Source organism: Topomyia yanbarensis, chromosome 2 (genome assembly GCF_030247195.1).
Source record: "Topomyia yanbarensis strain Yona2022 chromosome 2, ASM3024719v1, whole genome shotgun sequence".
Lineage (NCBI taxonomy): Eukaryota > Metazoa > Arthropoda > Insecta > Diptera > Culicidae > Topomyia > Topomyia yanbarensis.
Window position 1 is genome coordinate 129,389,051 of NC_080671.1, and position 26,070 is coordinate 129,415,120.

General features: G+C 40.0%; 1 protein-coding gene across 1 annotated transcript in view; it reads right to left on the bottom strand.

The window, feature by feature from the left end:
• Positions 1-702: 702 nt before the first annotated feature.
• LOC131681284 (guanine nucleotide-binding protein subunit gamma-e) overlaps positions 703-26,070 on the bottom strand; it is a 147,241-nt gene continuing 121,873 nt past the window's right edge. The window contains exon 3 of the mRNA XM_058962008.1: positions 703-1,249. Within this exon, the coding sequence (XP_058817991.1) occupies positions 1,144-1,249 (106 nt within the window). The 3' untranslated portion in view covers positions 703-1,143. The remainder of the gene's footprint in view (positions 1,250-26,070) is intronic.

Sequence of the window (26,070 nt, forward strand, 5' to 3'; positions counted from 1 at the left end):
ATCAAATAGACTAACTGAAACGTCTAATTCAAATCACGGTCCTACACATCAGTACCACAGGTGAAATTTAGTGTGGAATCTATTTTATTGTTACGCCTTAAAAATATAAATTGAGCCCTTCGCTATAATTTTCAAACAAGCAGTTTTAACTAATTCTCATCAACACCTTACATTTCCCTCCAATTCTACATTCGTGGTTTCTGTTAACTTCTGTGGCTTCGCCTGTCTGCTTGTTGGGTTGGAGTCGAAATAAACTGCTTATGTCAAAACAAAGTGCCAAACTAAGGGTAAACCCAACACACTTTCCCCGATCATCACCACCTACACCATCCTCTTCGTCTTGGATACAAATCACGATCACCTACGGTCGATCCCGGTGCCACCCCAGAACACTCGAATGCTGTCGGTTTTGCGATGTTGTCACGGGAAAAACGGGTACCACTGTGTGCAGGGGATGGGAACAGTGTATGTCTCTTATCTGTCAAACAAGGAAACGAGGAAAATACGAAACCTGTTGTGAGGCTAGGCTGACGAGGTAGAACGCAGAAAAACAACACAGCACACGCACAAAACGAACGATGCAAGAACGAAAACATAACAAAAACAAACGAAATGATTTGCTAACTTTTCACGGCACCAGGTACCAGGCGGAAAAACAAGTTATGTGAAAAATGTACAGCAGGTTGTCACAAAAGTCAAATAAAACAAAGCTTGTTTTTTTGCAAGATCATGCTTGAGATTTTTCGATAATCTCATCATTAATTTCGAGTATCTTTATTTCAAATCATTTAACTGTCTCTGCTTGATACGAACACTAAACGTAAGCCAAACACGGACGCAAAACAAAACAGTTGAACATAATCAAAAACAAAACGCACGACATCAAACGGACGATTGGAATTTGTCCAGTAATATTCTAATACAGATTCGTAGAAGATTCTTCAAAAACGTTTGCTCGAATAGCGGTAAAATATTAACAAGTATCTGCTGTAGTTACTAGTAGTTATAGTAGTAGTGGTAGTAGTAGTTGTGGTACTGTGGAAGGTGTGGAAGTAGGTGAACAAGGTTGTATGGGTGGATGTGTTGCAGTACTAGTAGTAGTAGTGGTAGTAGAAGTAGTAGCTGACGCTGTTTGGATGGTATTTACATGATGACACATTTGCCCTTTTCCGCCCACGGGTTGTTCTTCTTGTCGGGTGCGTGGATCAGTGGGTCATTCTTCTCGTTTTCCTCCACGTATTCTCGCATCCTAAGGTGAAAGAGAGATAAAGATAAAATGTTAGTCAATGTAAAATCAAAATTTATTTTAAAATCGACGGATTTGACGTTTAACCCATTCATGCTCATGTTGTTTGTGGACAACAATGTTTTTCAACAGCTATAACTTTTCATTAGGGCTAGATTTGCTCACAAAAACAAGTAACACTAATAAATGTGACTGATGCCTTTCATTTGAGCAGTCACCAGGATCAGCTCTAGAACCGAAGTTATTGCAAATAGTCTGATTGGATTCCGATGGAGCAGTGCTGCCAGGGACAGTTTACGTTGATGATGGAAAATGAATTTTTCATATATCTTCGGTATGGTGCAATATTATTGAAAACTGATAAAGCTTATCAATTTGGACTATCTTTGGCTATGTTTTTCACGCAATAGGACTATTGTAAATATTCTAGGAGAATTGTATTGAGCATTAAAAGGTAAAAATTGAACAGCTTCTAGCACTGCAAGGAAAGCCTAGAAAAAAAATCTTTATGAAAAAAGGCTTTTCGTGTTTATTAATCCCACCGTTTTCAAGGAAAAATAGTTTTAAAACCCTAACTTGCACTAGAAAAAAGTTGGGCATGAAAGGGTTAAGGTAAACAGTATTGTTGATTGGGTAACATTCTCGTAGTCTAATCATCGTATTTTGTTTTTTTTTTTAAACCCGTTGTACTACGTTCTACGTTTCAAACACATGCTCCGCCTTGTGCCCCGTCCATCACATCTGGAGTACATCTATCCACAGTGGTGGATCCAGGGGAGGGTCCTAGGGGTCCAGACCCCCCCCCCCCCCGAAATTTTTTAACTTAATGTGAAATTTCAAAATAACTTCCATTTTAAATCGTTCTGAACTCAAAATCATTCCATGCCAGATTCGACCGCCAAAAGGACCCATTAATTCAATGGTGAAATATGTCGCATTTAATATTCGGACAGTTTAATAATTCTTTAGCAGTGGTCCATACAAGTGGTTAGATTTGGAAAGCTCTGTCAGTTTTGAAAATACACGTGTTTCAGTGGGATTTTTTTTTGTCTTGAGATGATCTGAAAAAAGTTGTGCTAGATGAAAGACGAGAACAAAAAGATGAGTGAGTAATGTAAGAGACATAACCGCAATGCAGAAGAATACACTTAAGTTTTTCCCTTTTAGCTTGTGCCATAAATTGTCATCGGAAACTCTAAGTAATTCGTTTAGGATGATTTTTGTTTCAAAGAAATAGCATCGCTTTCAGTGTTCTAGAAGAAGCAAACAATTTAAGCCAATGAACATTTTCTCCAGAACAATATTTACAGTCCTACCTACTTTCATAGCAATATTATTTACTACAATTACTTGACTCAAAATTATTTTCTCAAGTCAGGCCCGTGTACAAGGAGAGGGGTTTAGCGGCTCAAACCCCTCTCATGAAGATTTTGAATAACTTTTAAAAAACTATTTACTTCCTGTTCAGGAAAAAAATATACTGCGTTTTGATACAAAAAAAAATCCATTTGAGTTCGGTCCCTTTAGGAACAAGTCATTGAAGAAACTGAGAGAGAAGCTATTCAATAAACGGTAGATGATTTTCTAAGTATATATTATATTTTGCGAATATAAAAACAAAATAAAACTGTTTAGTGAAATTTTGTACAAACCGCGAGCTACTCGAGAAGATCTTCACGGGCGAAGCCATCCGCGTTGAAAAAGAATAGAATAAAAAATCAACGGATGTGCTTCTTCATTGGTTGTTAGCTTTGGCTCGCGTATGTTCGCAGTACCAGGTTGATATACCCCATTTTCTAAGCGAACAGAATGCATCACAACTGAAGAAATATTTCTTGTGAATGACGAATGAACGGTTCGAGATACGATTTACCCATTTACTTGGTTGTGAGTAGACCAGTTAAGCCGCAAAGTTCGATCAGCGGGCTAGCAACGGGAGCTCAGGAGGACAAACACGAAGTCGGAAAAATTTCGGGATATCGTTGTCTGGAGAAATTTCAGCACCGATGACCGGAGTGGCTGTCAGTTAAATGGCATCAGTATAAGGAGAAATACCGCGGTCGAGAAATTCTCAGCATCAGCCAGCAGATACATAGAAACGAGTAGCATCAAGAAGGATAAGAAACCCTGCGAATATGGTTGAAAAGAGGTGTAAATCATAAGATATACCGCGAAGGTTGGACAGCAAGCAAGAAACGATCAACATAAAATAAAAAGAGCAAAAGTAGTAGAAGTACCTAACGATTGCCCAGAATGGATGAGGATTTCGAGAAACAAGAGGTTTTTGTTTAAAAGTAGACTTAGCTGCTAGAAGCCAGTAAGAAGCGGTGTCTGTTAAATAATCCTTTTTGATAACAGAAATTTACTCAAATTGTTGAGCTGAGTCGATTGGTACATAAGACTTCGCCCTCAAGGCTGCGGAAAAAATAGGGATTTCTATACCTTTCTTTTCCAAGAATTGGAAAAAATCAAAACCCTCCCCTTGGGAGTTTTCCGCGCACGGGCCTGCCGCTCGGTATGCTATGCGATTTTGGATGTCTTTCCTTAGAAGGTCATCGGAATGAAGCTACAAATTGCTTGAAACGTGCTAATATAACTTCTAATGAATTCAAAGTGCGCACATATTAGAGATGGTCGGGTTTCAATTTTTTCGAACCCGAACCCGACCCGAATCCGAGAGCATGAAAATTTAGAAACCCGAACCCTACCCGAGCCCGAAATTATAAAATTTGAAAATCCCGAACCCGACCCGAGCCCGAACATTTTAAAACTTAAAAACCCGAACCCGACCCGTACCCGAGAATGAAAATTTTGTAAAACCCGAACCCGAACCCGACCCGACCCGAGAATTTCAAAATTTGAAAACCCGCACCCGACCCGCTTACGTAGAGAAAAAGTCGCCGCGGCCTAAGTATCGGTTTTAAAGTACCTTTCGAAATTTATATTCCATTATAGAAAGATGAACAGATATTTTTCGATAAATTCCTGTTGACTTGGTTTATTACTAATTATCATGAAAAATAAATCGCAAAGAGATTTTAGATGCGAAACACGTATTGTTGAATGCTCTCTCAAGAATGTTGGTTTAAAAAATTAAATAATTCAGGTAGTTTGCGAGTCTGAAGAGACGGAATTTTATGCAAGAATGAAAAATACAATATTTGAGCACCAGAAAATACGACGAATTCTAGCGATTCAGAGGTGCTAACATTTGGTACGGTTATATGTGTCATCCATTCGTATCACGAAGTATAATTCATTACTACAAAAAAGACTGTCATGAAATGGTTGGGTTGTTTTGTTCAAAACCCGACCCGACCCCGAAAGTTCAATATTTCAAAAACCCGGACCCGACCCGAACCCGAGAATTTCAAATTTGAACACCCGGAACCCGACCCGAACCCGAGAAGCTTTAATTTACAGAACCCGAAACCCGTCGGGTTCGGGTCGGGTCCGGGTTTCGGGTCCAAAAACCCGAACCCGACCATCTCTAGCACATATACAATTCGTTGATGATTCGAGGGTCAATTGAGTACTATCGAGTCGCTCGGTCGTGGCTTTGTTCAAGTAATTAATTGGAAATAGGAATTAAATTTTTACCAGGAATTTTCTTTTACTGAACTGTGTTTGTTGGTTGGTTCGTGAATTGATTGCGAGAATAGTGGAATTTTGCATATAATCTTACTATAATATAAAAATGAAAGTGTTTTTGCGATGACCGAGCATCACCGCTGCACGGATCGACTCCAAACTATGCATATGTGCTCCGTAGATTTCTGAGAAGGTTAAAGGTATGAAGTGGACAATAGCGACATTCTCGAATTCGCATTAACAATCCCGAGCTCCCTCAGTTGCATAACGACTTTCTCATTTTTACGGGTGGCTTCAATTGTACCAGCCTATCGCCGGCCAGTCATCAGAGTGAAACAGACTCTTCACCGAAGGTTGCGTTCACGAACTCTTGATAAGCTCAATGGCCTCTTTCGATAGCCAAATTAAAGTTCCATCGGAAGCGACGCTAGGCGAAGCAGACTACAAATTGAGGCGTGCAAAGAACGGTGATAACTCAAGTGTATTATAGCAAGTCTATTTTGAAGAAGCCTTGTGCTACTGTACCAACTAAATTTTATGAACGTGGTAAACATGAATAACGAACAATTAATGAAATATTATGCTTTAATCAAACTAAATAATAATTACAAATACTATATACATTTATATACTTGCAATAATGTACTCCTACGAAACTTAAAAATTTAAAAAAAATTGAAGATTTCGAGGTTGTTTAGTAGTACAAGTAAAACTAAAAATTAATTCTAAACTGAATTAATTCTAAACTGAATTAATGTCTTTAGAGGAGTTATGTAATTCGACTAATTACTAATCAGCAAATTTCATCATTGCGATTGTTCATTTTATGCCTCTTAAAATTCATTATAATTTGTTTTTGACACATCTCTATCTCTCACTCTTTTTATTTCGCTGCAATTTAATAGTAGATACAAAACAACGTCGTCACAAATGCATTGGGTTCAAAATCGTTGTTTTGCTCCTGTAATGAAGTGATTCAAATGATTTTGCGTCGAAATGAAAACAGACACTGATACGGACTCAAAGAAGGAATTGTAGAACTTGCTAAGATGCATCAATTCGATAATATTAAAGGTGTTATTTGTTATTTACTATTTTATAGAAAATTAGCAAAAACGCTGAAAACACACTTACTTTGAACTAATTTACTTCTAAAAGATTGCTAAATTAACTTAACTGTAAGATACTAGTGCATTTTTATATGTAAAATTTTCTTAGCTTTCCAGTGGAAACAAAAAAAATATGATAAGTGGAATACTTTTTATGTATAGCTAGTAGAAAAAATAAAATAAAAATGTCCAAGTTCAATAACCCAAACACGTGGCAACAAGAAGAGATAAGTGTATGATGTCAAAGAACAAATTATGAAGCTTTTTCATGCGAACAATCCGAAGTATTAAAATAAAGTTGTTAACTATTTAAGTTTTCGAGAAATAGACGAAAACTCGATAAAAAACTTACTTTAAAATACTTTTTCTTTTAAATTGTAACTTAAACTCAATATCTGATTTAATATGAAATATTCTGTAATATGAAATATTTTTCTAATGAAATCAATAGAGTTCAAATACAAAGTGTACTTTTTGAGTTAGAGGCTTTACGGTAACTATTCCTAAGCAACTCTTATTAGATAATCAGTAGTCAAACATGATGAAGTCAGTATGCAATCCGCCAAAATCATCGTCACAACACAACGCAACAACAACGCGTAGAGGCTTTACCAAAGGGTTTTTATTCTTAGGTGATACGATCCTCAAAAACGCCGATCAGCCATGTTGGTTTTAGAAACGACAGCTAATAAAAGATGGGTGGGTAATGTCTAGGACATAACCGGAGTGTCGTGACTACTCGTTTGACTTGTAATTCAAATCGAATGATACTCAATGAAATATGTGGGAATGTTTCAAGTTATTCTTTATAATAATTATGGTGGTTCTGAAAAGAACCTTTGTTGTTGGCGTCTGCGTTGATAAGGGATGCGCTGTATTCTAAGCTCGTTGAGACATTCATTCATGAAATGAACAAATTTCATATTTTCTTGCTTTGAAATATCAATGTAAAAATCTCTCGAATCGACCATTGGAATCTTTTTCCTAGCGTACAGAAATGAACACGCTTAGCGAAACACTAGGGGCGGGTAATGTCCGGGACATAACCACGATGATCAAATCCTTAAAATTCTGCTTGTATCTCTTTCAAATTTTACGCATTAAGTTCGATTCACCGGGCTCAGCGAAATTTTCCTGGGGATCCCGTTCGTTAGTATATTCAGCAAAACAATTTTATTACCGAGTTCTCCGCATTGAATACAGGTCAATAATTTCATATAATGATTTCAACAACCAGACAATGTGCATGTATGACAGGTGGGAGTGTTCTGAAGTGTTTTAGTGGAGGTAACAACATAAAATCATGTATTGGACATTTTACAATGATTCTCCTTAACCCTGAAAAACCACGAGGTTGGCAGCAGAGGTTTAAGTTGTTTGGAAGAGATGACAGTTAATATATGATAACTAAAAATATAAAATTGTTCTATGAATTGCAAAGTTATTGCCGCGTTGACCTGAAAATTTGTCATTTCATTCATATAGGAACAATCATTGAAATAACGTCAATTTATGCTTTGCAAGATTTGAAATAACTTCGAAGTGCGGTCACGACACCCCTGCTATGTCATATACATTACCAACCCATCTTTTTCCATTTTTCATTCGTCCTAATAAGGACGGTTTGTAGATAACTATGTTGATACAAGACGAGAATCTTTTGAAACAATTCAAACCTTGCCGACGATTGTTTTTACTGCGTACACACATATGATCATTCCCCTTTCGCAGCTCACACCGAATGAGCACGCTTTGCATCAAGGCGTTCCTATTAATTGACTTTTCAATGCAGATGGAAGGTTATCCTTTTGTGCGATAAATGAAAATATTTTCATCATTCGTTTTGGTGTAGCTTTCGCTTAGTGGCAGAGTTACCAAATTCACTGATTTTCTTGGAAGGATTTACTAAAACCTTCGGGTTTGCAGATTAGCTTGAAAAATATTTTCTTATATAATTATTTTTAATTATACAAATTAATAAAAGGAACTGAGTAAAGCCATGTCAAGTAATCCTCGATTTTTCGCAAAATCACCGATCTTCATGAGGTATATTTTATTGTATAGGGATTATGGTGATTAGCTTTTGGTGTAAATATTTCGTTACAATTCCTTTTTTTCTTTAAGATATTAACCCTTAAACTTTGTTGCATGATAAACTTGTAAATTTTATATCTCAAAAACTACTGAAGGTAATTCAATGAATTTTTGCACAATTATGGAATGATACTTGCACTATCTAATAAAAATATTTTTACTCTGTAATTGTGTGAATAACGGTACTTTCCATCCATTTAAAATTTTCAATTGTATTTTTTCTTGTGTTCTTCACGCTAAAAATGTTCAAAACGTATGTCAAATTATGCGGCAATCTATCACCTTTAATAATCTGTATTGATAATTTTTCATTTTTGTTTCTATCGAGAGTTATGGAGGATTTTGTAACAGTGCGCTCTTTCAACGCACGACCCACTTTGATGCAACCCGCGAGAACGTACATATTGGCAACGCCGCACGTCGCAATGTCCTAATGCGCATCGCTTTGAAGGAGCGTATCTCATGTTCAAAATTGGCATCTCTAAGATTAAAGTAAAAAGACAAGCTTTTCTTTATGGATAATTGAAAGTGAATGTTTTCTGAGTAATTTGTATGCTCTTTAGCGTTATTATATTGTTCAGGAGTTATTTAATTTTCTGTCACTCAATACCTCGGACAAGCGCGCTTGGATGGTGCCAGCCGATGAGCAAAGTTCAGCAGTGGGCATGCTTTAACCTGCGTTGACATATTTTTCGCAAATTGACATACTTCACCACGTTTTATTTTCAGTTGGTTCTGTCTGAGAGGTAGCACGGTATATTGCGAATCTTTTCTTAAATCCACATTGCAACTTTTCAGCCATGCGCCATCGGGTCGTGCGTTAATTTACGCGCTCGTTTGATTTGCATCAGTGCGAGTGAGAAAACGTTTTGACGTTTGTTTTTGTTTCGATCGCACTTGAGTGCTTCCCATATAGAGACAACTCGACGAAATGCTATATTATCTCAAGATAGACAATATTATAAATATTATAAATATGGGTCGATCACAAGGATGATGTTTTCCTTTAAAAAAATTCATCAATATGTTCGTCGTAGCTTGTTTTTGTGGCATCCATGTGCAGTGATAAATTTAAAATTATATTGGTCAACACATGTGTAGCATATGTCGTAATGGGCGCAAAAAATACCACGAAAATAAATATGGCCATGAACAAAATACATTGTTCGTTAAATTTTCAATTTTACATCCCATGTCTATAGTAATGGGCACCTATACAACGTGTTTAAAATATAGGAAAATTTACACGTTTAATTTTCCTTCTTATAGTGTTTGCCAAAGTAATGGAACTGGAATATTCGATGACTCAACAGGTACATGCGGAAAACTGTAACGATGATTTTGAAATAAAGATCGTAGATGATTTATTGAAATTCGATAAAGTAAATAATATCTTACCAGAACTTAGAGAATCACCAATTAACAGAAGCAATAGTGATAAAAAACTCCAACATCGATGCGATTCAAAAACAGATTTTATGTAAACTTTTTCAAAAGACACATCGTTGTTTAAAGGTAATATCACTCGGTGAAAAAAAAAGTGAAATAAAATGCTGTTGGCATAAGATTTTCCATTTTCATATATTAAAGATGTAGACTAAAAATGAATTTGGATATAACGTAGATGTATTTTGACTAACAAAAGTGTTTTTAAAGATGTTAATTGTTAGTAACGTTAAATTATAATGATAAAAAATATATTAAACAACTATAATTTTTGTTGTGCACTTCGGTCAAAAAAATTTAACGCGTCTCAAAATATCCGGAAAAAAATCACCTTCGATAATCCGTATAGAAAAGTTTCCCCTTTAGCGCTAATAGAGAGATGTGATTTCTTTTAGACATGCGATGCGCACTTCCCACGTGATGCGCATTCTGACGTAACGACGTGCGACGTTGCCAATATGAACGTTCTCGCGGACTGCATCAAGGTGGGCCGTGCGTTGAAAGAGCGCACTGTTACAAAATCGTCCATAACTCTCGATAGAAACAAAAATGAAAAACTATCAATTCAGATTATTGAAGGTGAAAGATTGCCGCCTAATTTGACATACGTTTTGAACACTTTTAGCGTGAAGAACACAAGAAAAAATGCAATTGAAAATTTTAAATAGATGCAAAGTACCGTTATTCATACAATTATAAAGTAAAAACATTTTTATAAGATAGTGCAAGTATCATTCCATAATTGTACAAAAATTCATTGAATTATCTTCAGTAGTTTTTGAGATATAAAATTTACAATTTTATGATGCAATAAAGTTTAAGGGTTAATATCATAAAGAAAAAAAGGAATTGTAACGAAATATTTATACCAAAAGCTATTCACCATAATCCCTATACAATAAAATATACCTCATGAAGATCGGTGATTTTGCGAAAAATTCGAGGATCACTTGGCATGGCTTTACTCAACTTCCTAATAAAATTCTTTTTCCATTATATATTCATCCTAAGGACGATTTGCATACAACTATGACACAAATTTATCTACAATTAACAGCGCTAACGGAAAATAAGCACCACTAATTCTTTACAAGTATTTTGTTAGTCCTGAAAAGGACTGTTGGCAACATTAGATACGCGTGAATTTACTTATCTTCTTCGGGCAGCTTTCTTGGCAGGTTTGGCTTGTTCGCTACAACCTTCGATGTCTTGGTGGCATTTTTAGAGGCAGTTACTACCGCCTTTTCAGTGACTGCGTTTCTTACCCTTTGGCTTTTTGGCCTTCTCACGGCCACCACCTCCACCAAAGTTTTTCTTTACTCCGGTGGTAGTTGATTTGATTGGTCGTCCGATGCAGCTTCTCACGACCACGCACGTCTGTTATGCGCTGCGTCTTACACACGTCTGGCTTTGAGAAAAGCTGCGACACCCCTATTTATAGGTTTTATCATTAATGTGGATTCTCATTTAAAGTAGTTTTTGAACTATTTAAACAAATTTTATATAGCAAACAACGTATCGGTAGCAAGCGTTGAACGTTTTCCTTCCGATTTATGAAACAAGATTGGCAATCCGTTTAGTAGAAGAAAAGTTATTAAGATTCAAAATGTACGTAACGCATACGCTAATATGCACTACTATCGCTTTCTCGCTCGTTCTCGTGGCGTGCATGAGCCTTTCCTTTCCGTCCGGCTTCGAATGGCATAACCAAAACTAATATGCCGGCTTTCCCCCACCAACTGCTCTCATTATTTTATTGTTCGTTTGCTGCACCATATTGACGGCTCTGTGCGGGAAGGGCTGAAAATTTTCACTTTTCCGAGTCGTTTTCGAAAGATTTTTCAAAACACTATATTTCCGTTGATAATTAATGTCCTACATATTGTAAGTAGGGGTTTGCCCACTACTCGGGTTCTGGTTTGCCCGGCGAACCCTTCTTTTCAGGGTGGCCTAGGTGCCTCTACAGAATTTCGGATTTTCGTAACAACAAAAAAACAAAAGTAAACAAACAAGTAATTTACTAAATTTACCGACTTTTATTTCTCCGCTTCTCTACTTCACTGCTGCTGCTGCTGCTTTTGATGACTGCGGAAGGCGGGGGTTTATCCGACCGGCCGGGACTCCGACGGCCGAGTTCTCCTGCTGGTATCGTTGGCTGCTATCGCAGCGGTCCTTTACAATTAGCTAGGGAGGTGAGCTTTGCTCTTTTGTTGGAACCTCCCTAGCGACAGGGCGACTGATCGCCGGGCCCACTCACTCCCCGTGAATGGCCCAGGTAGATACCGCAGTAAACTACCTCAGGTGGATCCGTTGTCCTACCTGCTTCGCCCTCCTTTGCGATTAACTGTGGAGGAGAGCTATGCTCGTTCGGCTGATCCTCCACAGTGAGGGCGGCGTGGTGTTACTGGGTCCTTGGTAATTAGCCGGAGAAGCGAGTGGCTCCTTTACGTTTAGCTTCTGATATCCGGCGACCCAACACCACAGAACACTATGGTAACCGAACCACGACCGACACTTTTCGACGGGATTACTTGCCGTCGCACGCGCGCACTTAACTCTCAGTCCAGTGGCGGGAAACTGTCCCGGAAAAACACTATTTACGGACGTCTGTTCTACGCCGTGGTTCGTCACTTTCTACCTTATCTCGATGGCCGCCTTTTTTCACTCCACCAACCAACCACCAAAAAACACACCGCCGCATAGCTGTCATTGCCATGGTACAGCATAGTTAGCAATCACTTTTACAGCGAGAGGAGAGCGGAGACCTACCTAAACCCTATGTTACTAATTCACAAACGTAAAACAAAAATTATCTAACCTATCTGTACGAATAAAACCGTTCACAAACGCGAAAATGAACAAAAATTTACAACTAAATGTGAACGGTACCGAACAGCGGTGAGCATAATTTTACGTAAACAATACACTCTACGGAGTGTATACGCAAAAAAGGGTATATTTCCACCCAGTGCAAAATTGTTACCCTGGCGGGTTACAATATTTCAAAATTTAATACAACATTGGTACAAATATTTTCGACAAAATGCCGAAGAAATTGATTAAATCCATTCAGTACAACAAAAGATATAAGCGTTCAAAATCTTACATCATTTTTCTTCCGAAATTTTGAAAAGGGGCCCCTATATTGAAAGGTAAGTCGTTAGTCATGACAATATTGTTTACTAGTTCTCTCCATATTTTTGCTTGGATTTCAGTAGGTAAACAAAGTTGTTCGCTGTCATTTTTCTTCCCCGCAGTCTACTGCACGCTTACCTCACTCCTCACCTAGTTACTGGCAAAGACGAATCACCTTAGAACTCTAAGCACCTTGGGCTTTACGGTAACTATCGTAAAATTAGTGTACTATCACAGTGAAACCTATGGTTTTGTTGCTGTACATTTCTTTTCGGAAAATAATGACACTTATGGAATTCATTACTCGCCTTATACCATCATTATAAGCTCAGTATTGTCTAGCATTTCGTCGATATATCGCTATATGGAAAAAACGTTCAAGTTCGAACGAAACGAAAGTAAACGCAAAACATGTTTTGAAAAGTCTCAATAAGGATTTCTGAAAACATTTGCAATAATGGCATAATTCATTCCTCATGTAATATTCACTGTAATCAACTTCTACTAATTACACTAGTTTACAAAATAAAAATCTGAACTTCAAAAAATGACCTCTATTTTCGATGTGAAATTGTGTGCTGAATTCGAAAATGATATCCAAAAAAATTACAGTAGGACAGTTTTCGAGTTAGAGTGAAAAACTGAATTTTACCTTTAAAGAAAAAGTACGTTTAGTAAAATCCATATACCTTTGGTAATAGTGCAACAAAATGAAATATAGTTATGTTAAAATAAAAGTAAATTCATATACTTTCGGTCGTCCGAACATTTTGTTTTGATGTGACTAATGGTTCTGATGTTATTTACGAGTTTGTTGAATTTTTTTCCTCATTTTTTAAAGAAAATTGAGCGTTTGGTCAAGATTTTGGGCAAAATTAAGCATTTTTAAAAAATATATTTTTAGTGCGACTTATAGCCTACTAATATCCAATGAAAATAAGCCCTTATGAGTTTAAATCGGATGTAAATTGTGAAAGTTATTCAAATTTTTGTAGAATGAGTATTTTTAAGTTTCTCTGGATTAACTGATTGAACCGTCCCAAACCCTTTTTAGCTTATTTCATAAAATGTTAGGGATTTTCTGTTAAAACTCTGTTGAACAAATGAAATGAAGAATTTGAGAAAATTTGATCTGGAGTAATATTTGATCTCGTTTATCCAAATGATTCCAGTCTTCCGATAATAATAATTTCAGGCGCAGTGAAGGGATAAATCATTGAATGATTAGTATGCAATACAGCGTGTAATATTTACATGTGTCATGCAGAAAATAATTCTTTTCTAATACAAAACGCTTTGTAAACTAAATCCTCACGAGTCATAAAGTTCATATCTTGAAACTCTAGAGGTGCTCAACTATGTTTTGTACACTGTTAATTCAAATTTTACGAAACCCTACATATATGTGATAATACATACCAATACTGCCCATAATCGCAAGTCAGTCCCATGTTCTATGGGATTCTCTATCTACATGGGACTGGCTTGCGATCACAGGCAGAATACATTCGTCAAGTATTGTCAAACTAATAATTTATTTTCCCTACCATCTGTTTGAGTTCGTATTTTGAAATTATGTAGGATATCGAACATAAAACGTTTAAAACCTCAAAGTCCTCTAAACGTGAATTGAATATTTTGCAATTACACTGTGTACACTAGTACACTGTCTTACGCAATGTATTCTAATACATTGAAGTTTTGTTGGCCAGGACAGTAAAATCGGTACGTCGTAGAAGCCTATGTGCATCCAATATAATTCCAAAATACAAACTTCTACACGTTTTGATAACGTACAATAAATTGTTAGTAGAAGAAAACGTGATGCACCATTTATAAAACTAGTGAGAGCATTTAACATTTTTTTTGCGCCGTCATAAGTTTACAATAGTGGAGAGTGCAGTTTACACCGAATTTTGAACATAAACGATTCTGTATGACACATGTAAACATTATACGTACCTATCACTTTACTGAACCTGAAATTATTATTATCAGAAGACTTGTATCATTTGGATGAACGAGGTCGAATATTACCCCAGACTAAACACTCTCAAAATTTTTCATTTTATATATTTTACAGAATTCTAACAGAGAATCCCTCATATATTATGAAACAAACCCTAGAAAAAAATGGGATCGATACAGTTTAATAAGTTGACCGCAAGAAACTCAAAAATTTCTATTTCGCTAAAAAATTTATAACTTTCGCAATTTTCATCGGATTTAAACTGATAAGGGCTTATTTTCATTGGCTATTAGCAGGCTTTAATTTCCACTAAAAATATGGCTTTTAGAATTGCTTTATCTTGCCATAAATCCTGACCAAACATTTAATTTTTTTTGGACTTCATTTTCGAATTCAGCCAGCACACGATTTGCATTAAAAATGACCACCAGCTTACTTAGTTCAGAAGTGCTGTAAACTAGTGTTACTACCTTTCAAATGACACCCATATTGATAGTGGTATCCAATGTTCTGTGGTAACCGGAAGCCGCCATCTTGGATTTCAAAATGGCGCCAATAATCAATTTTCAGCTTCTACTAATGGCTACCTTTCAAATGACACTCATATTGATGGTGGTTCTTAGTGCCAGTCATCAATATATTATATATAATTTAACATTTTGCGTATATTAACCGACAATTGCTAATATATTTCAATCTCAATACCCCGGCATTTTACTTTGACGCGTATTCCATATTCAAAAGCATATTTTTGAAATTCTTCAGGCGATTGGCCGAAGTATATATCCCCTGCATTGACGAGATACACAAAGTTTTACGTTGGAGTGAATTCCAAAAATAAAAATATTTGATGGCTATATTTGCAGTGTAAATAGTAGCGCCAACTTGCCCCGCGTGCGTAACCGCCAACTTACTTCAACCGCATATTTTACAAAAAAAACTATTTAAAAATAACTTTAATTCATGGATAGATTTAATATCTATACGGATACTGAAAGCTCTTTTTTCGCTCTATCGAAAAAAAAATCAATTGAGAAAGTGCTTAAAATTTAAAAAAATTACTTGGTATGCTCGAAATCACAATATCGCCTACAACTTTTACAAAACAAAATGTTTTTTAACGAAAACACATTGGATAATGGGTTTCACATAACTTGAGCTACACAATGAGAGGCTGCGCTATATGTCTATTAGAAACGAAGACAAAGGGAATCCGCCAACTTACCCCAACCACCAACTAGCCCCGGGCTCCCCTAATATTTAATTAACTTAATCAATATGAATTCAATGTTATCTTCATGTGAATATATTTTGAAATGTTGGTAGAATGAGTTTGGAAGTGGAGCGGGTGGGGGTTTAGTAGAGTGGGAGTGGAGGATGTGTCAGAAATCCTTTATCTTATTTCGGTATACGTAGTGGATGAAGGGAATGCGGATGTGCGGGTGGTACAAAGGGAGAGGTGTGATGAAGGAGCGAGGTGTGATGGCAAGGGTGGGGGGGGGGTGTGCTGAGTGGCGACACAATACTCAACCGCAAATGTTACCTTTCATTTGAGACTTGGTTTGAGAACATCGGTTCAGTCATCACCGAAGAACCGATGTGACTTAAATTGTGGAATATGCCCGGAATCCGGGACTTCAAGAATCGTCGATAGTGGACAATATATCCAAAGAATGTTTGATTGGCAATCAGTGATCTAGATGTACGAATCGAAGTAATTTGGTGACCATTTCAATAGTTTTTAGCCTCTGCGGTGTTACGATTGTACCGATTTATATGGGAAATTCCAATGTAAGCTTACTAACCAACCTGTAACTCCGGAACTAAGAGTCAGAACCGAATGAAATTCAGCAGCAGTCAATGGCATTACTGTATCTTTCCTCAAGCATCATCAATCAAGTTTGTAAAAATCGGTAGAGACTTCGCTGGGTAATAGGTGTGATATTTGCTTAGGAACTTGGTGTACCAGTGGAATTTGCTGTGTGACCGCACTCTTCAACCCGTAACTCTGGAAGTCGGATCAACTAAAACTTCAATAGCACTCTATGGGAGCGTTATACCTTTCAAACCCAAGTAACAAATTTAGTTTTATAATAAAACCGAACATAAAACCTGTAACCCGTCAGGGTAACAATTTAGCACTGGGTGGAAATATACCATTTATTGGGTATACACTCCGTAGAGTGTATTGTTTACATAAAATTAGACTCACCGCTGTTCAATATGTTCGTTCATGTTTTCATGTAAATTTCATTTGTTTTTTTATCCATGAACGTTTTTGTTGACATAGCTAGATTAGATAATTTTTGTTGCATGTTTGTGAATTAACAGTAGAGTTTAGATAGGCTTCAATTTTCCACTTGCTGGCAAAAACGATTGCTGAATACGCTACTCAGCGGGTGACAGCGACGGTGGTGGTGGAAGGTGGAGTGGCATATTGACATCGAGCAAGAGGTAGCCATCGGAGCCAGGAGAGTTAGCTTCGAACCACGCTTGTGAACAGTCGTTTTGTGTCTCGATCGAGATAGTTTTTTGAAGATTCACGGCAGTCCGTGTGTGGTGAGCAGAAATATCTGCAAAAGTGTCTGCCTGTGGTTCGAGTGCTCTTGTGTGGTGCTAGATCGCCGTTTGTGGGAAGCTAAGTGTAAAGGAGCTTTCGCTTCCCCGGCTAACCGTGAAGGATCTAGAAGCACCGATCCGCCCTCGCTGGGAAGGATAAGCCGAACGAGCCTTGCTCTCCTTTCCAGCTAACAGCCAAGGAGGGCGAAGCAGGTAGGACAACGGATCCGCCTGGGAAGAACACTGCGGTGTCTTCCGGGATTCTTTGCGGGGAGCAAACGAATCCGGTGATTCGTCACCATCGTCGCTAGGGAGGTTCCAACAAACGAGCCACGCTCACCTCCCTAGCTAATTGCAAAGGACCGCTGCCGGAGCAGCAAACAATACTCCAAGGAGAACTCGGCCGTTGCTGTCCCGGCCGGTCGGACGAGACCACCCACCTTTCCACCCAGCAGTAGCAGCTCAACAGCAGCAGCAGTGGAGATAATCAGAAGGAATAAACACGGTAAAATTTAGTTTATTTGTTTTTCCCTTTTTGTTTGTTACGAACATCCGAAATTCTGTAGAGGCACCTAGGCCGCCCTGAAAAGAAGGGTTCGCCGGGCAAACCAGAACCCGAGTAGTGGGCAAACCCCTACTTACATTTGGCGCACAGCGCAAAACACACTGAAAAAAATATTTTCCAATTTTGGAAAATATTTTTTTCTTCCGGAGTGTGGGGTGCTTCTACTAAATAGAGGATTTTCGTAGAACAGTGGTGAGGTTTCTTCCGCAATATTGTTCCGCGGTCGTATTATTTATTTATTTACATTTTTGGTATTGTTTTTTGATTTTTGCATTTTCTTTTTTTGTCCGAATTTGTGGATTGCGTTGTTTGTGTTTGGTCTGCCGGACGAGTAGTTTGAAGGTTGGTGTTATTCGGTTGCGGTGGCCAATCGCCTTGAATTCTCAACCCGGTTTGAGACATTTTTGGAGCAGCTTGATTTCCTGAAATTTTAAGGGAATCGTTAGTGGGCGAAAAATCAGAAATTTTACCGTGTCAGTACTTACATGCTTTGTGTCTTGGTGATTTCTTCCAATATAGCGCAAGTTATGATGGCGTTGGAGAAATTCAACCAAGCGTGTGTGTTCATGCGCGTCGATCATTTGCATTTCGATGAGCTGGATTTTGAGTTGCTATCTCGAAGCATTTTTATCTCTCCTGATTCGGATCTTTCGGGTGTCCAGCGGCAGCGGCGTCTTCGGGGAATTTTGTCGCATGAGCGGTCGTCTCGGAGGGAATTAGTACGCAATTTCCGGGGTGACGTGAGTGAAGAAAAGGAGATCTGCCTTGGTAAATTATTAACAATCAAGGAAGATCTCCAGTACCGGTGCCCAAACAAGGAGATTTACCGAACACGGTTGCTTCATTTGGGGTCTAGGCTCCAGGTTATCCGAAATTATGCGGCAGGGGAGGTCAACCAGGAAATTTCGGGGTTGCTGGAGGAAGTTCTAGCAGTTTATGCCAGTCATTTTAACGACGAACAGGCAGCACTTCCTCCCGACAACCAAGAAGGGGAGGATGGAGAAATTTTGGGAGATTTGCTGAGTACAGACGTACCTGCAATTCCACAGGGATCCAATCCTTCCGATAACGAAGGATCTCTTTCCAAACAGCTCGTAGGAGACGACCTGTTGCGTGTCTTGTGCGAGATGAGGGACGAGATTCGACAATTGCGACAGCAATCCGACGATAATAGAGCCCTAGCGTCTCAGGGGTCTGATGCTTTTTCAAAAGCTACTGAAACGCTAATGGGTGGAATTGCTTCACTGACAACCATTTCGTCAGTTTTAAGAAAGACGGTTCAAGAAGTTGTCTCACTTCGTGAATCCGTCAGTGAACTTCGGGCACTAGTACATCAGAAGGAAAGTGCTCCCGAGATGGATCTGCAGACCGATCTGGAAGATTTGCGTTTGATGGACGTACCCGATTCATTTGATGAACCAGAGATTCCTCGCCCAACACTGGCGCCCAGTCCCGATCAATTTGTGTTGAAGCGAGGATTCTCGGGTCAACAAAATATATGTCCATCACTTCCAATCGAGAAACCGAAACAGAATACCGGATTCACAGCCCCGTACCAAACTCAGAACCAGCCTCACGTTCCTGAATGGACCGGACAGCGGACGGGACCATCCTATCCGAACTTTTCAATATCTACCAACGCGGGAAACGGATCGATGGCAGCCCCAAGAAATTACTCGCGTAACCCGCAACGCGTCGCTGATTGGAAAATTCGGAAGTATGCTGGAACTGATGAAGGAACGGGACTAAATGAATTCTTGGACACCGTAGCGAGTTACGCTGCGTGTGAGCAAATGTGCGAAGACGAACTTTTCAATTCTGCGATGCATTTGTTCACTGGCAATGCTTTGACCTGGTATCAGGCTATGCGTGCGCAAAACCGGTTGTTTAACTGGAACCATCTTGTTTGCGAGCTCAAGGTAAATTTTGTTCATCCTGAACTTGATGCTACGCTCAAAATGAAGGCTCTCCAGCGTCGGCAGATGCGTAACGAATCTTTCCAGGAATACTTCCTGGAAATGGAAAAAATATTTCGTGCTATGACGGTTCCAATGGCACCGAGCGAAAAACTCGACGTGCTCAAGCGGAACCTGAAAGCCGATTATAAACAAATGCTGATTCTAAGGCCAGTGAACACGCTCTCAGAATTGATGAGTCTTGGTAAATCGATCGACGCCTCCAAGACGCCGATTTATCAGAAAGTTTTCGGTTCTTCTCGGGAAGTTGCTGCTTATTCTGATAATCCACCACAAAACAAACAAAAACAAAATAATCAAAACCAAAAGGGAGGTGGACAGAATAACGGCAACGCAAAATCCAAAACGTTTTGGAACAAGAATGCCCAACCGGCAGTTCTTGGTTCAAGTAAGCCTCCTGAAAACCAGAAAAAGAAACAGCAAGGGAATCAGGATGGAAAGAATCTCGAGGGAAACAATCAAAAACCTACAGAACCACCGCAGAAACCTATAATATGTCTGGAGTATTTGGTGGAAAAGCATCGTCCTCCCGTGCTCGGCGTCTGCTACAATTGTGGAGACAAAGGACACGAACATGAGGGATGTCGGAAACCAAAGCGGGTCTTCTGCATCGTGTGTGCGTTTAAAGGTTTTGATGTTTCTCGTTGCCCTTACTGCCTAAAAAACGGGATCAGAACCAACTGAAGTCGCAGTTGGCAGTAAAGCAGCGCTCCAAAGAACAACTCATTATTAATCCCCAGATTTATGACAGTTTTCGCCCGGCTCGTGATGAGGACTATGATAATTCGTTGTCTGTCGAAACCATCGTCCTTGACGACCCGTTCGATAACCGTCCGTTTGCAATTGTCGCAGTGTACGGCAAATCCTTCAAAGCCTTGCTCGACAGTGGTAGTAACGCCACAATTATAACTAAAAAGCTATACCGAAAGTTTTCGAAAAGTCCCTTGAAAAGGTTGGAACGACCATTCGAACTACGTTCTGCAAATGGTCAATCCTTACCAATCATTGGACAAGCGTATCTCCCGTATACTTTTCAAAATTTGACAAAGGTCCTATGCACTCTTGTAGTAGAGCATCTGACCGTCAACTCCATTCTAGGTATGGACTTTTGGCGCGCCTTTGGGATTTCTCCTGAGATACAAAACTGTGCTCTGTTGAACTCAGGTCAGGAATCAGAAGACGATGAAGAAGATGAAGTACCGCGTGAGTCGATACTCACTTCGGAACAGTTAGCGCGCGTAGAAGAAGTAAAGAAGTGTTTCCAGGCAGTAGAGCCCGGAAAGCTAAGCCCAACCTCATTCACAGAGCACAGGATTGTCATCAAAAATGAATTCCAAGGTGCGGTACCCGTTTGCCGATATCCTTATCACATGAGCCCAAAGAAACTGTCAAAGGTCTGGGAAGAGGTTGACCGATGGCGGTCTATGGGAATTATCGAGGAGTCTGATTCGGATTGGTCGCTTAATATTGTGGCGGTCACGAAACCAGACGACTCAATCCGCCTTTGTCTAGACGCTAGGCCTCTCAATGAGCGTACTGTACGGGATGCATACCCTCTGCCCCACCCTGGGCGAATATTGGGCGGCTTACCCAAGGCGAAGTACCTGTCTACCATAGACTTGAAGGAGGCCTTTCTCCAGGTACCCCTGGCTAAGGATAGTCGCAAATATACCGCTTTCAGTGTTCTCGGCAGGGGTATGTTCCAATTTACCCGTCTACCATTTGGTCTCGTCAACAGCCCCGCTACTCTGGCGCGACTGATGGACCAGGTTCTTGGACGAGGTAAATGGGAACCTTACGTTTTCGTCTACCTAGATGACATCATCGTGGTAAGCGAAACGTTCGAGCATCACATACAGTTGCTCAAAGCAGTCGCCGATTGTCTAGCAAGAGCCAACCTAACCATCAATTTGGAAAAATCCCGTTTTGGAGTCCCCGAACTAAAGTTTCTTGGTTATTTGTTGAATCGGGACGGACTCAAGGTCAATCCTAACAAAATTCAGCCGATTCTCGACTACGAGAGACCGGTTACCGTGACGAAACTTCGTCGTTTTCTCGGGATGTGCGGTTATTACCGCCGTTTCATTGATCGGTTCAGTGAGGTCACTGCTCCCTTGACCGATCTGCTCAAAACGAAAACCAAGAGCTTAGTTTGGAACTCCGAGGCAGAACTCGCGTTCCTTAAAATTAAGGAACTTCTAGTCACTCCTCCAGTTTTAGTCCCACCAGACTTCTCCAAAGAATTCATTCTTCAGACAGACGCTAGTGACGTAGCAGTCGCTGCTGTTCTGGTGCAGGAGTATCCCGAGGGTGAGAAAGTAGTTGCTTACTTTTCGCACAAACTGACCACTCCCCAAAGGAACTATCATGCAACTGAAAAGGAAGGTCTGGCGGTGATAATGGCGGTTGAACACTTTCGAGGTTACTTGGAAGGTTATCATTTTCGACTGGTCACTGATTCGTCAGCGATTACATGGATACTGAAGACTAAATGGAAAACCAGTTCACGTTTGAGTCGTTGGAGTTTAGAATTACAACTCTACGACATGTCTATTGAGCACCGGAAAGGCAAGGACAATGTCGTTCCTGATGCGTTATCCCGGGCCGTAGCAGCCGTTTCAGCTTTGTCCACCTCAGACTGGTACTGTTCCATAAAGTCCAAAGTTATCCAAAATCCTGACGACTATGCCGACTTCAAAGTAGAAAATGATCAACTTTTTAAGTATGTCAACTCAAAAGTTGTTCCGTGCGACTCGCGGTTCAGTTGGAAACTCGTCCCAGCACCCGAGTTCCGTCAAGATTTGATTCAACGTACCCACGAAAATTTGCTTCACGTGGGATACGATAAAACGATCCACGAAGTGCAGTTACGATATTACTGGCCTCGTATGGGATCTGAAGTACGAAAGTTTATTCGAGAATGTGGGACGTGCAAGGAAATCAAAGCTCCTTTCGTCCCAGTCCAGCCCGAAATGGGTAAGTCGCGTGCGACTAATGCACCATGGCGAATGGTTTCTGTGGACTATATTGGTCCTCTTCCAAAAAGCAAACGTGGCAATCAACACTTGCTTGTCGTCCTCGACGTCTTCAGCAAGTACGTCATGTTAACCCCCGTTCGCAAAATCGCTAGTACGTCACTCTGTACGATACTGCGCGAACAGTGGTTCAATCGCCATGGCAGCCCGGAAATTCTGCTAAGCGACAATGCCTCCACTTTCACCTCGAAGGAGTTCAGTCAATTCATAAAAGAAACCAACGTCAAACATTGGCTGAACTCCCGCTATCATTCGCAGGCTAACCCAGTGGAGCGAACAAATCGCTCGATAAACACCGCAATCCGGGCATATGCTCGAACCGAGCAGCGCAACTGGGATGTCCACATCACCGATGTGGAGCGCATCCTAAATACTGCCGTTCATTCCTCCACTGGGTTTAGTCCTCATTTCATTATACACGGGTGTGAAATGGCATCTGCCGATGACTTCAGCAGGATTTCCGGTGAGGGTGACCTAGAAACAAGACACCAACAGATAGACAAAATCCGGGAGATTGTGGTCAAAAATTTGGCAAAGGCAAGCGAGGGCATTCGACATCAGTACAACTTGCGTCATCGAAAGTTCTCCAAACCTTTTGAAACAGGACAAATGGTATACCGTCGAAACATGAAGTTGTCGAATGCACTCGAGTCTTACAATGCTAAACTTGGACCACAATACTTACCGGCAAAAATTGTCTCAAAAAAAGGTGTATCCTCCTACGAGCTGGAGGATTTAGCAGGTAAAAATCTCGGAGTTTGGCCAGCAAATCTCCTTAAACCAGCATAAAAAAACTTTTCCGTGCCGTTTGTGGACTGACGGTATGCTTTTATATGGATTACTCACTTGGGAGTTTTCCAAAAGCAGCCGTCAGTTCCCGACGGCAACAACACGGACTTTGGTCCGAATAAAAAAAAACAATAACAATTTCTCCGTCTTCTCTATTTTTATTGCGGAAGACCAACTCTGCCGCGAGAAGGTTCTTCAACACCTTCTTGCAATTTTTCAGAGCCACACTCACGCAGTGTGGTAAACAAACACTCGCACGAAATATATGCTCCGGCCCCGGCGACGACTACGGTAGGGTGGAATACTCCACTAAAAAAAATATTAATCTTATACCGTGCCGTTCTCCCGGGCACCGAACGCATCTAAATACACTACCTGCCGTGTTCGGCAAACAGAAACAAAATTCTTTAGCGCCCCACTCACGCAGTGAGGTAATCAAATTATCTCACTTAATGTATGGTCGGGGACCCGTCTTGGCCACGGAAGGATAGAATTATCCACTTCAATAAACACACAGTGGTCCCCGGCCGCATCAAATACATCATTCTTCTGCCGTGTTCGGCAACATAAAATTTTTCAAAAACCCCTTTCTGTGGGGAACACTCGCACCTACGGGTGCACTAAATTATATAAAATTTCTCCTTGTTTGGGTCACTATATAAAAAAAAACACCTTTCCCCTCTTCGCCGGGGACACTTCGTTCGCGTGAGGGGTTCCACTACTCCGGGACCGACCGTAAACGGAATAATAGAAAACAGTTTGCGAACCGATTTCGCGAACTGTTTTGTTTTTATCTATATTTTGAGGATGATTCATTCATCCATTCAGATGGGCGAAAATATCATCATCAATTTTGACAGTTTCCCCGATGTTCGCATCAATGCTCTGCATCATGCAGGTGTAGCCCGATTCGGATCAGGATGGTATGGGTGTTAGAGGGATGTGGGTTAAACAGCGCCTCGCGTCTTCGATTTCGAATCGAATAATAAAATTTTATTTCGCATAATTTTGGGTTTTGTGGTTAAACCTGGGGTGGTTCGTTTGATTCCAGCGGGAATCATTTTGATATTTTTAAATTATGCGAAAGGCATTCTTTGGTCCCTCTCAAACGTTTCTTTTGCTATGTACGAAGCGTTTTGAGGCGAAAAGGGACGAATATACAAACTTTTGGTCCGGAATGTCTGTGAGTGGGAGAAATGATGACGTGTTAAGCGGTATCGTATGTGTGAATGTATGAGTGTGGAATCGAACAGAGTGAATGAATGTTCGTGTGAATGATTAGATCAAATTGTTTTGGGGTTAATTCGAAGTGCTTATCGGAATGTGAATGATCGAGTAGGCCAGTGATTGAGGATGAATGAATGGGATAATTGTATGAATGTATTTGGATTGAAACCCCAACACAGGCGTGTAGTACTGGTACCGTAAGAACACGAGGCATTTCTGGACAGTCGAGGAAAAAAAGAACAATATAATGCCGACAACCGTTCCCCTGCAAGTTGGAACATCGAAAATTGTCAATGCCACTTGCAGAATTTTAGGAATATCGAGTTGTTACCGATCTTGTTTTCGGATTAGATTTAGGGTTCAACCCATAACCGAGTAATGACGATGGCTGACAACCTCTCGCTTCGCGTATGCTGTCAGTATTATCAGACCCAACACAGACAAACAGTTCACCGGTTAGGACATCCGGTCGATTAGTTCTGAGATGAAAATTTATAAATTGCGGAAGAAATGATTAGGTGTAGTTAGTTTTTCTTTGTTTATTTATTTAATTATTCATTTCGTTCATTATTATTGTATCGGTGTTAGGTGTTAGGTTAGAAAAAAATTGTTGCCAATTTTTTTCCACCCGGTGTGGGCGAGATTGTAACCCGTCAGGGTAACAATTTAGCACTGGGTGGAAATATACCATTTATTGGGTATACACTCCGTAGAGTGTATTGTTTACATAAAATTAGACTCACCGCTGTTCAATATGTTCGTTCATGTTTTCATGTAAATTTCATTTGTTTTTTTATCCATGAACGTTTTTGTTGACATAGCTAGATTAGATAATTTTTGTTGCATGTTTGTGAATTAACAGTAGAGTTTAGATAGGCTTAAATTTTCCACTTGCTGGCAAAAACGATTGCTGAATACGCTACTCAGCGGGTGACAGCGACGGTGGTGGTGGAAGGTGGAGTGGCATATTGACATCGAGCAAGAGGTAGCCATCGGAGCCAGGAGAGTTAGCTTCGAACCACGCTTGTGAACAGTCGTTTTGTGTCTCGATCGAGATAGTTTTTTGAAGATTCACGGCAGTCCGTGTGTGGTGAGCAGAAATATCTGCAAAAGTGTCTGCCTGTGGTTCGAGTGCTCTTGTGTGGTGCTAGATCGCCGTTTGTGGGAAGCTAAGTGTAAAGGAGCTTTCGCTTCCCCGGCTAACCGTGAAGGATCTAGAAGCACCGATCCGCCCTCGCTGGGAAGGATAAGCCGAACGAGCCTTGCTCTCCTTTCCAGCTAACAGCCAAGGAGGGCGAAGCAGGTAGGACAACGGATCCGCCTGGGAAG